General features: G+C 38.9%; 4 protein-coding genes across 13 annotated transcripts in view; 2 read left to right on the top strand and 2 right to left on the bottom strand.

Annotated features, from left to right (window-relative positions):
* Positions 1 to 52: 52 nt before the first annotated feature.
* Positions 53 to 1,297, bottom strand: LOC122397699 (probable 39S ribosomal protein L24, mitochondrial). Its single transcript, XM_043397045.1, has 5 exons — positions 1,014 to 1,297; positions 754 to 936; positions 483 to 685; positions 222 to 408; positions 53 to 139 (listed from the first exon to the last, which is right to left on the bottom strand). The coding sequence occupies exons 1-5, from the start codon at positions 1,107 to 1,109 to the stop codon at positions 53 to 55; spliced, it is 756 nt and encodes a 251-aa protein (XP_043252980.1). The 5' UTR covers positions 1,110 to 1,297.
* Positions 1,298 to 1,556: 259 nt separating this feature from the next.
* On the top strand, positions 1,557 to 3,139 carry LOC122397698 (m-AAA protease-interacting protein 1, mitochondrial-like). 4 transcript variants are annotated; one of them, XM_043397041.1, is made up of 5 exons: positions 1,557 to 1,746; positions 1,886 to 2,147; positions 2,364 to 2,565; positions 2,682 to 2,893; positions 2,974 to 3,118. In XM_043397041.1, exons 2-5 carry the CDS (start codon positions 1,935 to 1,937, stop codon positions 2,992 to 2,994), a joined length of 648 nt encoding a protein of 215 aa, XP_043252976.1. In that variant the 5' UTR covers positions 1,557 to 1,746; positions 1,886 to 1,934; the 3' UTR covers positions 2,995 to 3,118. The 4 variants fall into 4 exon arrangements, with proteins under 4 accessions (XP_043252976.1, XP_043252977.1, XP_043252975.1 ...); XM_043397042.1 differs by having other exon boundaries at positions 1,883 to 2,147; XM_043397040.1 differs by having other exon boundaries at positions 1,560 to 2,147.
* On the bottom strand, positions 3,033 to 6,088 carry LOC122397696 (mucosa-associated lymphoid tissue lymphoma translocation protein 1-like). 3 transcript variants are annotated; one of them, XM_043397038.1, is made up of 10 exons: positions 5,789 to 6,088; positions 5,540 to 5,703; positions 5,016 to 5,467; positions 4,849 to 4,941; positions 4,545 to 4,770; positions 4,295 to 4,478; positions 4,008 to 4,222; positions 3,824 to 3,922; positions 3,338 to 3,606; positions 3,033 to 3,263 (listed from the first exon to the last, which is right to left on the bottom strand). In XM_043397038.1, the coding sequence occupies exons 1-10, from the start codon at positions 5,923 to 5,925 to the stop codon at positions 3,159 to 3,161; spliced, it is 1,944 nt and encodes a 647-aa protein (XP_043252973.1). In that variant the 5' UTR covers positions 5,926 to 6,088; the 3' UTR covers positions 3,033 to 3,158. The 3 variants fall into 3 exon arrangements, with proteins under 3 accessions (XP_043252973.1, XP_043252972.1, XP_043252974.1); XM_043397037.1 differs by having other exon boundaries at positions 5,016 to 5,703; XM_043397039.1 differs by lacking the exon at positions 3,033 to 3,263 and having other exon boundaries at positions 3,455 to 3,623; positions 5,016 to 5,703.
* Positions 6,089 to 6,676: 588 nt separating this feature from the next.
* LOC122397694 (CREB-regulated transcription coactivator 1-like) overlaps positions 6,677 to 14,598 on the top strand; it is a 38,615-nt gene continuing 30,693 nt past the window's right edge. For all 5 annotated transcript variants that reach the window (XM_043397035.1, XM_043397033.1, XM_043397034.1 and 2 more), the window contains exons 1-2: positions 6,677 to 7,022; positions 12,957 to 13,205. In XM_043397035.1, the coding sequence (XP_043252970.1) occupies positions 6,909 to 7,022; positions 12,957 to 13,205 (363 nt within the window). In that variant the 5' untranslated portion in view covers positions 6,677 to 6,908. The remainder of the gene's footprint in view (positions 7,023 to 12,956; positions 13,206 to 14,598) is intronic.

Genomic DNA, 14,598 nt, shown 5'->3' with positions numbered 1-14,598 from the left:
CTTAATGAACATTACAAATTTTATTAAACTATCATTTACATATATAACAGAATCAATACCAGTAATATTTTTTAGGTACACGATCCTCTTTGATACCCATTTTATCCATAATATCCATTTCAAATGTTTTCAAGTTAGCCTGAGTATCGATATAGTAAAATAATAAGAATTATCAGCTATCAAAAATGATATGTATCTATTAGGTCATACTAGTTACATACCTCAAATGTTACCTCTTGTACATCACCTGCTGAGGTATCCTTAGGTTGTTCTACGTATAATTCAGGGGATTTATAATCTATTGTTTCGTTGTGTGAACGAGGTATTGGAATTATTCTACCACTTCTAGAAGACACTCTCACGTGGGTACCATCCTCTGTATACCGCCATTCTATTTCTGTACCCTTTCTAAAATATATAAATATGCACACGCATGTTTGCATACAATATATATATCATTTTCTATAATGCACATGTCTTACAGATCAGCAGGATCCACTAATTGGACTTGCGAAGGAACCAGTAGAGGCTGCTCTACACGAGTATAAACACCTGGGAAAGTTTTAGATTTACCAACACATTCTAGCTTCGTATTAAGTCCTTCAACAATAATCCAATTTCTCTCTCGTATAATATCCCTTACTATTCCCTGTTTTCCTTTGTCAGGGCCATATATTACTTCCACCTGAAAGAGTGACATTTTAATAGTACATAGTGGTTCGTTGTACAAAAATACGATCGAAAACAACATACACGATCTCCGCGAAAGTAACTCCAATTCTTTATAGGTTCGACGTGCGTAAAAGTCTGACTCTTACGAAACTTGTTTTGAGCTTGAAAACCGTGTGTCCATGGTCGATGAATGGAAAAGTAAGGCTTATGTTCCACTTTACGCGGAAGGTATTGTGGTTTTCCACGAGGTGTTCTCCACTCTACCTACGTGTAGAACAAAGTATAAACGGAAAGGAAGAAAATGTAAACAATCGTAGTGTATCCAAACCAAACCTCCGTACTTGTTCGGTTACACGTTTTATGTAACGATCCGGTAAATTCGAATATCTTTTCGACAAATTACCCATTCTTGCGAATAAAGTACTTGTTAATTTCATTGTGAATAATTAGAACTTAAGGTTAAAATTACAAAAGTCTTTATAGTTCCTTAAAACCCAAATGTAGAACCTATGTTCCTAATACAGATCTAACCCAAATGTAGAACCAAGTATCAAATAATCTTGTACGTATAAATTAAACCTAATGTTAAATTTGAACAGTTTACGACAAATAGAAGTGAATTTCGGTCGAGAAATACTCTGGATACTCTCGCCGAGAAGTGGGATCAGTGCAATGTTACCAGATACCCATTTCAAACGTCAAAGAAGTGATTAATGTGGAAAAAAATGAGTTTTTGAAGGTTCTGAACTGGAACCAGCTCTTAAGAACGACCATTGGTACCTATAGATATTTGTTTTTGTCCAAATAATGTTTGTAATAACAAAATTTAACTAGTTTCTTATGGATGTTCATATCATTCATACCAGATGGCAACATAATCCTGATCGTAGGAAGAATTTTATACCGTTACACGATCAATCTACGTACAAAAATGTTGTGATGAATGTGTAAACAATTATAAAATTTAACATTAGAAATTTATTACACTATATGATTACACCATACTAACGTTTATCAAGTTTTGTACATTATTACGTAAAACGAAGAATAATATCAATTCACCGACTTGTATAGGTTAGACGAATCGCTTTGCATGCACTTTGTTTGTACTGAAATATAGTTTAAACAAAAGCAAAATGTTATCGTTGGTATTAAAAAAATGTGTATTTCACACGCAAATACGATCTTTCACAACCCTTCTTATGTGTAGTAGGAATCAAGATAAAAAGAAATTAATTCATTATTGGACAGAATTCGAATGTATGAATACGATAAATTTGAATCCTCCGATACGTTACCGGCCATTCGCGAGTACACCTAACGAAAAAATTAATTTACCAAGTTTGATGGACGTTCCAAAATATCATAATCCTTCACTAAGTCTCTGGTATAGCCAAATTTTCCTTAGAATTTATGTTCCATTTACCATTGACAGGGAATTTAGTTTAAACGAATTCAATAGAGGAGCAAGACAAGTATGATATTTTTAACAATTTATTATATTTCAATTAGTTGCTATCGAATTAGTTATAATTATTATATATATTTATTTTATTAGACTTTAGTAATGGATTATTATATGTTAATATTATTTTTTAAAAACCTCGAGTAATGCGAAACAATTTATAAAAACATGTATAATCTTAAATAGGTTTATTTGCAACATAAAATAGATCGCAGTAATTTTTTAGGCCATGGATATAGTATCCCATGCATTGGCTAATGAAAATTATGAAGAACTGAATGGCCTTGTAGAAGACAAAACATTAGAAATATTAAAGGAAAATGTAAGCCGTTTGACTCCAGAGCAACGAAATTTAATAGCTGTACGTCAAGACTGGTTGGTGGACCCTGTTCCTTATACTACAAGTATCAAAAGAGATCAAGATAAAGGTAATTATATTAAAAATTTTGAGAGCATAAATTATTTTTATAAATATGTATTTTCAATTTGGTAATACCAGGGTTTTCTTTTCTACTTCCTTTAATGTCGTGCAAATGTATTGCAGATAAAGATTTTATTATTGAAGTATCGTATGTTGGTATTTACATAATACCATTAAATAAACCAAGTGATGTTCAAAAAAATGAATTAGAGATGTTCCTCAAGAGTTTCATACCGGCTGGGCATTCTGTTGCTTGCAATTATACATTTCAAAGAAAGTATGTAAATGGTGTAGGAGGTTCGTGGTTAATAACCGTGGTAAACCATTTTACATGTGTAAGTAAAATAATAAATTGTTTGCAATATATTTTTTTTTGTGTATCACAAATTATAAAATTGCCTTATATTTTTAATAGGGTTTTAACGAAAACACTTAAACAAAACATCTCTAAGTAGTCCACTTCCATACTGAAAAGGTAAATGCATGTATGAATCAAACAAATGTAAATATTTTATTTGTATGTACCGTCGATATCACATTTAATTTCATGTGTTGTTTTCTTTTTTAAAAACTACAAAATAAAAGTATGAACATTTATATTCAAGAGTTTATAACTTTTAGTAAACAAGGTATATATTCTTGTATGTGTAGTAAGGTTGCTCCAATAGGAGTTCCATGTTTAGATATAGAGATAACTACTGGTCCCTGTAACAGATCTCAAATTATAACAGTATTTTCATAACAATAAAAATTTTTCAAAATAAAAAAAGAATACGTACATCGTTAACTTGAGGATTGTGAATCCAGCATTCTTTCTTATGTTGTTTGTGATATAAATTATTTCGTTTTGCCGGAACAGAATTAAAAAAATTTATTTCTACATTTTGCAAATCCGGGAGTTTCACCTTTATTAAGTTTAAATAAGGTTCCATGAATAATGATATAGTAACTTTGGTACATATATTTGCTTGTTTAAAAGTTACATCTAATGTTTTTGTTGAAAATGATATAAGTTCATTTAAGTAACTTATAGATGCTGGGGGTTTATCTGTAACGATTTAATTACTTTAAAGTAATAACTAAAATAGTAATGATTAGGGGTGTGCGGGAACCCGATGGTCGTGATGAATCTGGATGAGGTCGAGCTCTCGAATATTTCGAGAATCTCGAAAGTTTCGGGTACCCGTCCCGACCCGAGATTTCGGGTTCTGGCACACCCCTAGTAATAATGATTCACATTACGATATCAAGAAAAGAAAAATTACTTTTATAAGTAGCATCTGTAAGACGAAATGGTTTTGTAATGGACGAAGCAAACATTGGAATTTGATTGCGTTCTTTGCCTTTGAAACAACTATCAATCGCTAGAAACATAACCTTAAAATGTAATGTTTGTGCCACCATAATGTAATATACACGCGCAACATATCGAGAAATTCAACCACTTACACTTCCCTACGTTTTCAAATAATTTTGTGACTGGTATATCTTTATTAATATATTTACTAAGATGCGTCACGTATAAGCCATATTTACTATTTTCTCTTTCATAACTAGGTCGATGGCTAGATGTCGAGTATGCTTGAATTAAATTTCGAAGATTTTTCTTGCTTTTATATACATTCACTGTTGGCACTTCGTTGTAAATTTCTGGATTAAATTCTCTGAAAATGTACATTATGAATTAGGTACAAAGAGAAATGACTATAGAGAAAATAAAATAATCAAAGACTTGCTTAGAAGGTAAAGTTTGGCATATATCTAAGATAATAATTAACAGTTCAGGATCATTTTCAAGAAATGCAGCCAGTAGTTCGCTTTCACATATTGCATCTCTTCTTAAGTATGTTTTTGGTGCATCTATTGCAAGCATATAACTCTCTTGCATCTTAAAACCATGGCCAGCAAAATAAAATAAACCTATATAAGAAAGGTTTATTTTTTAAATTGTACATCTTTTATATCTCGTGTTTTGTAATACCTTACCATATACACCTTCAACCAGGGCTTTGCTAAATAATTTGATCACAGTTCTCATTTGGGTAATTGACAAATTCAACAGACAAATTACTTCAAATCCTATTTCTTTAAGGAGGTTACCAATGTGAGCAGCATCATTTTTAGGATTTGAAAGACACTCGTGATAATCATACTCGCCGTTTGCAATAATTAAAGCTATTTTTGCGACTGCTTTTAATCGCGGAAGATCAAGCTGTCGAATAATGTAACAAGAAAATTAAAACATAGTCATAAAGTAGGGACAAGAAATATTGTTTATATCTATTATTACCATTACACAAGCTCTTTGAGTGTATACTTCGCTAAAGTCATTATAAATATAACAGTAATATCTCCCTTCGTGTCTTGAACTAAATTGTTTTATCTGGAATTATAAATAACATACTTTAGGACAATATCAAATAATACAGCATAAACAATGGACAATATTCTTCTTACGTGTAACGTATTAGAAACTTCTCCCTCTAATTTTGTATTATCATGAAACCATTGATAATATGGTTTAGGATAGCTATTGGCTTTACAGCGAAGCGTAAAACTTTCATGATTTTTAACTTCTAAAATTGGTTGTGGTTGTTCCTCTATTGTAACGGGTATGGGAAAAATTTGTACAGTTATGGTTTTTGAGGTCAAAGTTGATAGAAGAATTCCGTCATTTTTAATTTGGAACACTTTACATTTATATTTTCCTGCTTGAGAAGCGCTGTTGATAGTAATATCAAGTTCACTAGAGGTACAATTTTGCAATTGCGTATCTTCGTGATACCATGCATAACTTGGTGGTGGCATTCCAATTGCTTTACAATACAAGTGAAGATGCCGGCCGAACGATATTGTTAAAGTATCGGTTTGCAATTTCTCTATCGGGTGTACAATAATTTTCAGAGGTTCTAAACACACGATTATAAATAAAAAGTATGCAATTTGTTCAAGAACTAACGAATAAATGCGCGTCATTATACCTGGGTCGGATATAATGGAAAGAATGTTAGCAAGTCCGCAATCATCCAACATTGTACGTAAAATTTCTACCGTGCACATTTTAATGTTTAATTCAAAGAGCAGTCTCTGTCCTGGTGAATCATCAGGCTGTTTTGTTTCTTGCAAAGATTTTATCCATGAAGTACTAGATTCCAAGTTATTGAAAAAAATTCATAATTAATATACAATACAATTTACTTACTTTGTTTAATCGTCAGTTTCTTTATTACCATGAGTATTGCAGTTGTTCAGCTACATAACTTGCTAATGTCATCCAAGCTTCATCTTTGTTCAATGCATTAACTAATTCTTTATACAAATTTAATGGTAAACATTCAATATAAGCATCCTTGTCGAATTTTGTCATTTTTATTATTATTGCATTTCAAATTTTTATTGTATTTTAAATAAAACATTTATCGAGTAGAAAATCTTTTAATGAATTTCAGAAAAATATATTCACTTTTATTTGTTAAGTGTCAGTAATACTTTAAACAAAAGGAAATTACTCCATCATTTTTTAAACATTCGTCGACGTCTCTAAGGAAAATGTATAAAATATGCATAGTTTATTTCGCAGTTCATTGGAGTGCTTTCGGACATATTATACATCGATGATGCATGCATCCATCTATTTCCTTCTCAATCGATATAGAAGAACTGTACAATTGATTTAAATCAAGCGTCGTCTCGGTTAATATAAACAAAAACGATATAAATATTTCAAAGTTTTGTAGTTGCAGAAAAAATAATATTTGAATTACATCTCTAAGAGAAATTATTGAGGAATAATTCATCATTGTTAGGATTAGGTATAAAAGGAACAGTGTAAGAAAAAGTTTGTTTATGCATATTGTAGGAAAGATGAGGGGAAAAACGGTGAAAAACATACAACGATAGACAAGATGAAAAGCAGATGATATTTATTTTCTCTTCGCTCGCATAACAAAGTTAGTTATAAAACACAGGTATTAATCTGCGTTATCTATCGAGTAGAATGTCTGGGAAGAGGCAAGAGAACTTGGGCTTTCGGAACACCCGGAAAAGTGTCGTCGGCTTTTTATTGCGGGTGCGACAGAATGGTGGGGGAGCAATGCGACCAATGGGCCCGCGAAAAGCGGCTCCTGCGCGATGCGCGTGGCGCGCTGCGCCGCATAATCTTGCGTATCAGTGATCGGCAGTGCCATCCAGAAGGCAGTAGGTTACGGGTTCGAACGTGGTGTGTAATTTAGCGAGCCCTTATTGGTGCGATCGGTGAAAAGGGTAACTCGCGAGCGGGGGTAGAGGCGCGCACGGTAGTGGGTGCACGATAACTCGCGAGTGTTGGGAAAATCTAGTGCCCCAGCCATCATGGCGAATCCACGGAAATTCAGTGACAAGATCGCGCTGCACAAACAGAAGGAAGCGCAGGAGAGAGCGGCGTTTGAGGCTATCATGCGAGAGGTTTCGGACGTCACAAGCAGAGTAAGGAAATCCCAGTAGGTCTTTGCCATTGAGAGGGACACGTCGTGGTATCCTCTGTGCACTTTCTACGGCTCAGATGTAGAACGTAAACAACAACGAGTGCTCTCTCTCTCTCCTCGTTGCGCCGTGGTTGCCGTCGGTTGTGTATGTCTCTCTCTCTATATGTGAATGTGCTCCGCTCCTCTTTATACGAACTCGCGTCTACACGAGTGCGCGGTTAGCTACACACACTGTATTTGTGTTAACGCGTACCACACAACGACATATGTGTGTCGCTCGCTGGCCCTCTGTTTCTCTCTCCTATCCGTTGTCGCCTTCGTTGTCGTCGATGTCTGCGTGCTCCGTCGCGACGCGTGCGATGAGAACGTATGAATACGTGTATGCTTGGAGCGGGTATATGCCTCTGGTGTACTCTATACCGAACGTGCTGCGCGCTTGTCCGCCACTGATCGTGCTGTAAGTTCCTAATAAATGCATACGTGTGCATACGATCCGCGATTATATCCATCCTGCTGACATATTCGTACGGGCGACGCTGATACTTTCCAGAAAAAGACAAAAAAAAATCTCGACTACTTCGGACCGCGGAGTGAATCATAACGTGGCGTGCAATTGAACGTACGCGATTAGAAAAACTGTTCGTCTTCCGCGACTTTCAAGTCCGAAGGATTCACGCGCTATATCTTCTCCAGTGATTGCATTTTTCTGTTAACGCGACATACTTCTCGGACCACGATCGATCCAAGTCGAATGGGAACTGTTGCTTGTCGAAAATGCGCGCCCCGTTCGATTTTTCGTTCTCGTTCACCAACCCTCGAGGTATTTCCACCGACGAGTGTCAGTCAGGTTAGGTTCGTTGCGTTCGGTAGCCTCGAATATATCTTCGCGAACGCGAAGCTGTTTAAACCGTGTCGTTTCGAAATCGCGTGGCCGTTCCGTTTTGTGCTCGGCTTTGGGGACAGAATCCATTTTAGGTGAATTTTCTGGCTAGAGCAAACGAACAGATTGCCGTGAGTTTCACGTCTATCAACATCGTCGTTCACCGATCTGTTAGACCAGGCATGTCAAAGTTATATCAGCCTAACTTTCCCACCGTATCACGAATCGCATACGTATAATTATTTTAAAGATAAGTTTTCACTCGTATCGACACCAGTCGATACAAACATGTGGTTCCCCAGGAATAAGCAACAGAATATATTTATATAAAGGTGTATTTACAAAATATACATAGATATACATATACGTATAAAAAGCACAGACGCATTAAACAATATGCTTTTTCTTAAATTAAATAATACAACAAGTAGCCGCAAAGAAAAAGGAAACGGTGTTTCTTATCTACCGGAAACAATAAGTATAGATTATAATTACATTTGCTAATCATATACAGTGAAACAAGAGCGTGCGTGGATATAGATCAAATATTTTATTTTTTATTCTATCAATGATATTATTTATATTATGAATTGTAATCATAATAAAAGCATGCACGAGTGTGCACAAATCAGCTGTTCAAGTGTTGATAGGAATAGTTGTATCAAACGTTGGACACGTTACATTAATTACGATTATACCGTATAGACATAATCGTTCCGCCCAATTTTGCACACTGGAGGCGCCAAAAGGAATTCGTTTCCGTTAACCGTGACACTTCCGGTTCCGCAGGCAGAAACGTGCCGCCAGTTCGCTCCAGTGCGAAATTGGCTTTAACATTCATGGTTTCGAGAAACAAAGCGAATCGAATTTTTTTCTCCAATCGACATCGTCGCGTTCCCAACGGCGTATTAGTATTTAATTAACAAAAATATTTAATTATCGACGAATGGTATTTTGGTTTATATATCTTCGAAACCGTTTTTATTTGCATCCACTTCGCCCGTTCGCTATTTAAAATAGTATTTCAAATTATACACGGGGTCTGGATGTGTTTACTTGGAACGAATTAATTCGAATAAAACCGTGCCTCTATTTTCACGGCTGTGCAAATAAACCAACAATTCCGTACGCTAGTTCAGAAACTGTATGTGAACAAAACACTATGTATTTCGTGTCGATTACCACCGGATTTGGAAATAAGATAATCGGTTGTTCGTTGTTCGAAGGGTATGTACAGGGTGTGCATAAATTATATTGAACCTCTTGCACACCGTATGTATTTTGCATTTCAGTGGAAATGGTAGAAAGTTTCGAGCATATTTATGCTACTGATTTTTGATCAGCCTGTATTTTATCGAGCCTCGTTCGTTACCCACGTGGACGAAACGATCGCACGTGTTTTTAGCGGTCGCGCGATACACGAATTTTACCATCCGAACGCCTTGTTTCGCGCGCTGAACGCCGCATCGGGGGAATCGCGCGGGTTGGCGGGTTTTTTTTTCGCGTCACGACACAACCGTATCACGATTACGTAACGCGGTAGCGTTGTGCCGCACGCGGAAGCTGCGACACGCGCTTAAAGTTCATATTCATTGTACGATCGGTCGTTATCGCGTCGAGATCGCTCGATCGAAGAACCGCGGTGTTTTTCGTACGTCCGTCGGATTTTCACGCGCCACGGCGTTCTCTTTATTTTTCTTCGACGCTCTCCCATCGTTTCGGAATGCGAGGGTGATTCCTTAACCGCTCGTCTCGTGTTTTCATCCAGCCAGCCTTGAATTTTCAGGCTTGTCGCCTGGTCACCGTCCAGCCCGTATTTCAACCAACGCGTTATCTTAAGGTTGTTCCGTTCCACGAACGTAATTATGTTATTTCATATTCGAGATAATAATCGCGCGCGAGGCAATAAAATAGCGGAACAAGTAGTTTGGATAATTTGTGCATGTACGATTTAAATAACGACGGTGTGGACAGTCGTGGTCGCACATATTTATATATTTAAGAGGATAAGAAAAGTATGTGACGGTTATGTTACTTTATACGAGTGCCCTAAAGTGGAGATCTGGGGTATTGTCCGAATGGTTTTGGCACCAAGTTCCTCAGTGTCGATATACATGTGTACAAGTTAGAAATCATATATTTTGTAACGAAGTTTACTGTGACATAGTTCTAAAAAAAATGTATGATCTTCAATCAATGTCGAATTTGCAGATCACTGTACAATTTATTAAAATAGTATATTCTAGTCAGTGACTTACCTACCATAATAAAAGGCAAAGGATTTTATTAAGAAAACAATGTGTATTTAAAGTAATAAATTGTTGTGTGTGATAATGTCTTCTTAGAAATAAGTATATTCTCTTGCTTATTAACGCGGAAATTACTGTTTTCTCGTCGATTCTACACCGTAATACGTATGATCGTTACGTAAGGCGTTGGTGCTTAAAATATTTTTGTCTATCCAGAGGATATTCAAGGATAATTAAAAAATTACCGAACGTTTGTTACGTTCTTGGACAAGCTGAGACGCTCGTACGCCGCATGACCGAGCGATCCCTGATCCGAATCGCGATTTTTAATCGAACTGCGAATGTCTAAATGCACCGTTAACGGTCTCGATAACGTTTACGAACGCAGCTATTAATCGGTCGAATCGACTGGCTCGCGCGTGCGCGTCGCGTTTATCTCGGGTCGTATAAGAAAAAAAGGTAACTGTTTCTAACATTGAACATTGGCAGCGCGTTAAAAGTTGTCGAAGGATGAAAAAGTAGCGGAACGCATCATCTCCCCGATCGAGACGCGTAAAGTACAATGGAATAGTGATCGGTAGGAGAACCAGGGAGAGAAAGGATGTCTACGTTTCTTTCCTTTTTCAAATACCATCTCGTTTCGAACATTTTTGAAATGTTCGTTCGCGAAACTTCCAACGAAAGTGGAAAATAACAACGCCTGCGCGTTCGCCTGGCGAATCGAAGGTTCGCGTACAAAGTTCGCGATAACGCAATTGAAATAGGCAAACGCGAAACAGGTTGTGCTCGAAGAGGAAAAGAAAAGCGTGTACTTTCACGAGGAACGTTATGTAATTTCTGCCCGCGAGACACGCTGCTAGGGGAGACTATACCAACGGAGAATGCACTTTTATCGCGTGCAGTTCGCTGGTCTGCGAGTACAGAAAACGCATATTCGGCTAGAGCAGACTCGAAAAGATCGATCGATCGAAGGAATCTGCTTGCTAGGTGGTTCTAATAATAATTGGACCCTCTTAGGGATCTTTCGGAGCCGTTTGAAGTTTTCCAGCAACCAGGGAACTTAATATATTCGCTCGTTTTACTTTCGATCGAAATATCTCTGTTTTTACGATCGAAGGTTACTGGTATGTTTATTAATTCCGTTATCGATAGATGTAATGCTTGCCTCCAGTCGTTTCGAATTAAACGAAATAATGACATTCTTCTTCTGGTAATAAATCGAATATAACTTGGACCATGGGAACAGAGATATTTTTATGCGATTCGTTCCCAAGTCTTGTAACTTCGGAGGAATAATTTATTTCTTTTACGGTTCCACGCTCGTACCTCGAGTTTGGCAATTTAAATCTAAAACACCTTGTATAACGATCATTTTGATAGCATTCGACGGTTATCGAGATAAAAGCAATAAACCAAGTTTGTTTACGCTGTCGGCTCTACCGTAAAAAGATAGAATTCAGAACTTTTTATACGCTCGTAAGTCGAATATGTATATCGAGTTTCAAAACTGTGGGAACGAATATCGCTGAATTTTCGCTGGAAAATCTGTTCCGCCGTGGATCGCGTTTTCTATCGATCCCCATGGCCGATAGATCGGTCCCGTTATATTCTCCTAGATATTTCCCTGCGAGTTTTCGAAACTTTTACGGTCGATCGCTCTGAAATCAATCGGGAGAATAGAGTCCAAGCGTAGAACGAATTCGGTGATGAAACCACGTGACGAGGGAGAGAGAGAGAGAGAGAGAGAAAGAGAGATTGTGAGATAAGAACCTGTTTATCGAATCATGGTTGAACAGGAATGTCGACGTTGTAGCATAAAACTCGTGTGGGATTTTAACGATAAAGTTTTCAAAGTTACCAAAAAATAATACATCTCGACCCACCCTTAACCGATGTTTATATTCCAAGATTCACACGAAACGCGTTGTTCGTAAGCGTAACCCATTATTGGAGCTTCTGAATATTGATTTCCGACTCCGGGAACTTCGTCGAGCGTTCCCGGTAGGAATTGGAACGTTCATTCGAGGAGATAGAAACTTTCTTATAAATTATCTTCACCGATCGTGATTAACATATATGGATTTCTAAAATTGCACAGGGTGGTTGATCAGAAACGAGGTCGCTTAATTGTTCCCTGTACCGGCGAAGATACCGAAAACCGTTCAGACGATCGTTTCATCCGACGAATAAAACTGGCACGATTATCCTTTCTTTTTTCGAATATTTTTTCACATCTTCCACGGTAAAAAAAACTTGATAAATTTTCCGTTTCCCGTGGTCTATTCGTCACGTATCAAACCCGTTGGGCGATCTGTTTCGCTTCGAATAAAATGGCCGCGTGACCCGAAGTAGAAAGACGTCCCAAAAAATCCGTTCGTTTTCATTTCTCGATCCTATCGCGCTACCTTACGAGACGAGGCTTAGGGTCATTCCACGTTGAATCGATTTTTTTCTGTCTCAGGGATTTGGCTCGGAACGAAACGTCGTCGAACCGTCGTCGTTTTACTATTTTTTTCGCAAATCACGAGCGAAACGTACGCGTTTCATTTTGAATAAAATCCCTGACACGGCGGAAAAAATTGATCGATTTGGCCTGCGATGACCTTTCGCCAGTCTCGGCGCGACCGTCTTTGCCGAGTAGTTGTTCAGCCGTGCTGCAACGTTGCACGTCCAAGTTTCTACGTATTATACGAAACGAAAGAAGCGTGGTCGACGTGTAAATCGGGTGGTAAGGTTACGAGAGGTGGTGTAGATCGTCGGTGGATTGAGAAAGCTGGTCAGCGATATGAACGATGGACCTGCTTAGGTCGCCTCGGCGAGCAGCTCGGTGGGCGCTAGTCCCACGGGATCCGGGGTACTGGAAACCCCGCTGTCCGTCAAGAGTGCCGGCGCCAGTCCACCGCAGTCCAGCGGGAAACACCTGCACATTAACCTGGGCAATCAGTTCAGGGCGGGCGGTTCTCTGCCAAACGTAAACAACAACGCGAATTGCGGGAACGACGCGAAAGAGCACGCATCGCCGCACACCGCCGCTATCCACTCGATTGACCTGAAGGTACTGCCCATCTAATCGAGTCTAGTATTTGTATAGTTGTTCTACCTGGTCTTTTCTTGCACAATTTATCTCTTTTGTTTACCCCCTTTTCATCCACCCACCCGTCGCCGATGGAATCGAGCCTATCGCGTTTACGTCTACGTCTACGTTTCAAACGCAAGTGTTTCTATTTTACGATCACCAACCGGGCGATATATTGAATATCGAACTTGATTCCATCGTTAACCACGTGACGAGACCGGTTACGTTTCGGCACCCTTGGCCGACCGTGCTCACGCGTCGAAAAACTATCCGTGACCGGTATTATCCGTGCAGTCGATCGGTGTGCAACAGTTTCGCCCCGAAACACCTCTCTGCACGCGCGACTTTCGCTGCAACGATCTCCCACCGAGGCTCGACGCGCGCCGCAACTCGAACGGTATTGAAATTACGTCGGTGTTGGCTCTATCAATTACAGGGACATTATGGGGGATCTCTACTTGTTGCGAGTTCGCGTTCGAAACGTGACTCACCACGGCTGGAGCAACGTACGGGGCCTCCGATCGCGTGCTTCCTTTCATTAATACCGACTATTTCCAGTCGCCGCGTAAAAATAGATCTTTCAAGATTTTTCTCCATACCGTCGATCGACATCACGGTACAGTAACGATTCTTAAATCGAACATCTCCGTCCCTTCCAACCTGGAGATGGTGTTGAATTCCAAGAATCGTTACTATACCTGCGCAACGTGCCGATCTTTTCCATGGCATGATTAAAAATCAGAAAGCAGCGCGCCGTATCGTTTGAGATGAAAAGTCGCGTCGTGCCCGAGGGAATTCGTATCGACGCCACGCCGGTCAAACTCCAACGTCCCTTGTTCCGTTTTCTTTTTTTTTTTTCGATGTTTCTGCACGATCACGCATGACACGTTTGCGTAGGAGTAGTTTCTAGCGCGTTCCTCGCCGTTTTCGAGTGGGAACGTCCAAGCACGAGGACGGTGCAGCCTCCGAATCATCGAGAACCTCGTCGATAGTTCCAATTCGCGTTCTTTTTCTCCTTCTCGGTCTTCGTCGATTCCCAAAAAACGATCGAGTCATCGTTCTCGCGCGTAGTTGAATTCGGAAAGCAAAGTCGAGTCGCGCAACAGCTTCTGCACGGCGTTGCGTAACACGCGTAATTAGAAAATTATCTCGACCGCTAAAGGATAGCATTTAATGGCCGCGTGCAGGATTTTGCGTGTGTCATTTCGCGAGGTAAGAAATGGCCGTGTTCGGTGATTCTTGTAAACATGCAATCACGTCGCGCGCCCGGAACACTCGCGAATTAGATTGTCACGGAAATTACGATATCAATGTCCGCGTATCGTGCATCGTCGAACGAACGAATTACGTAACGCGTGCATGTACACGACGG

Source organism: Colletes gigas, unplaced genomic scaffold, assembly GCF_013123115.1.
Source record: "Colletes gigas isolate AHSC1104 unplaced genomic scaffold, ASM1312311v1 Colletes_gigas_Sc00010, whole genome shotgun sequence".
In the NCBI taxonomy this organism is placed as follows: Eukaryota; Metazoa; Arthropoda; class Insecta; order Hymenoptera; family Colletidae; genus Colletes; species Colletes gigas.
Note: the sequence above shows the minus strand (reverse complement) of the source record. Positions and strands in the feature narration are given on the sequence as shown.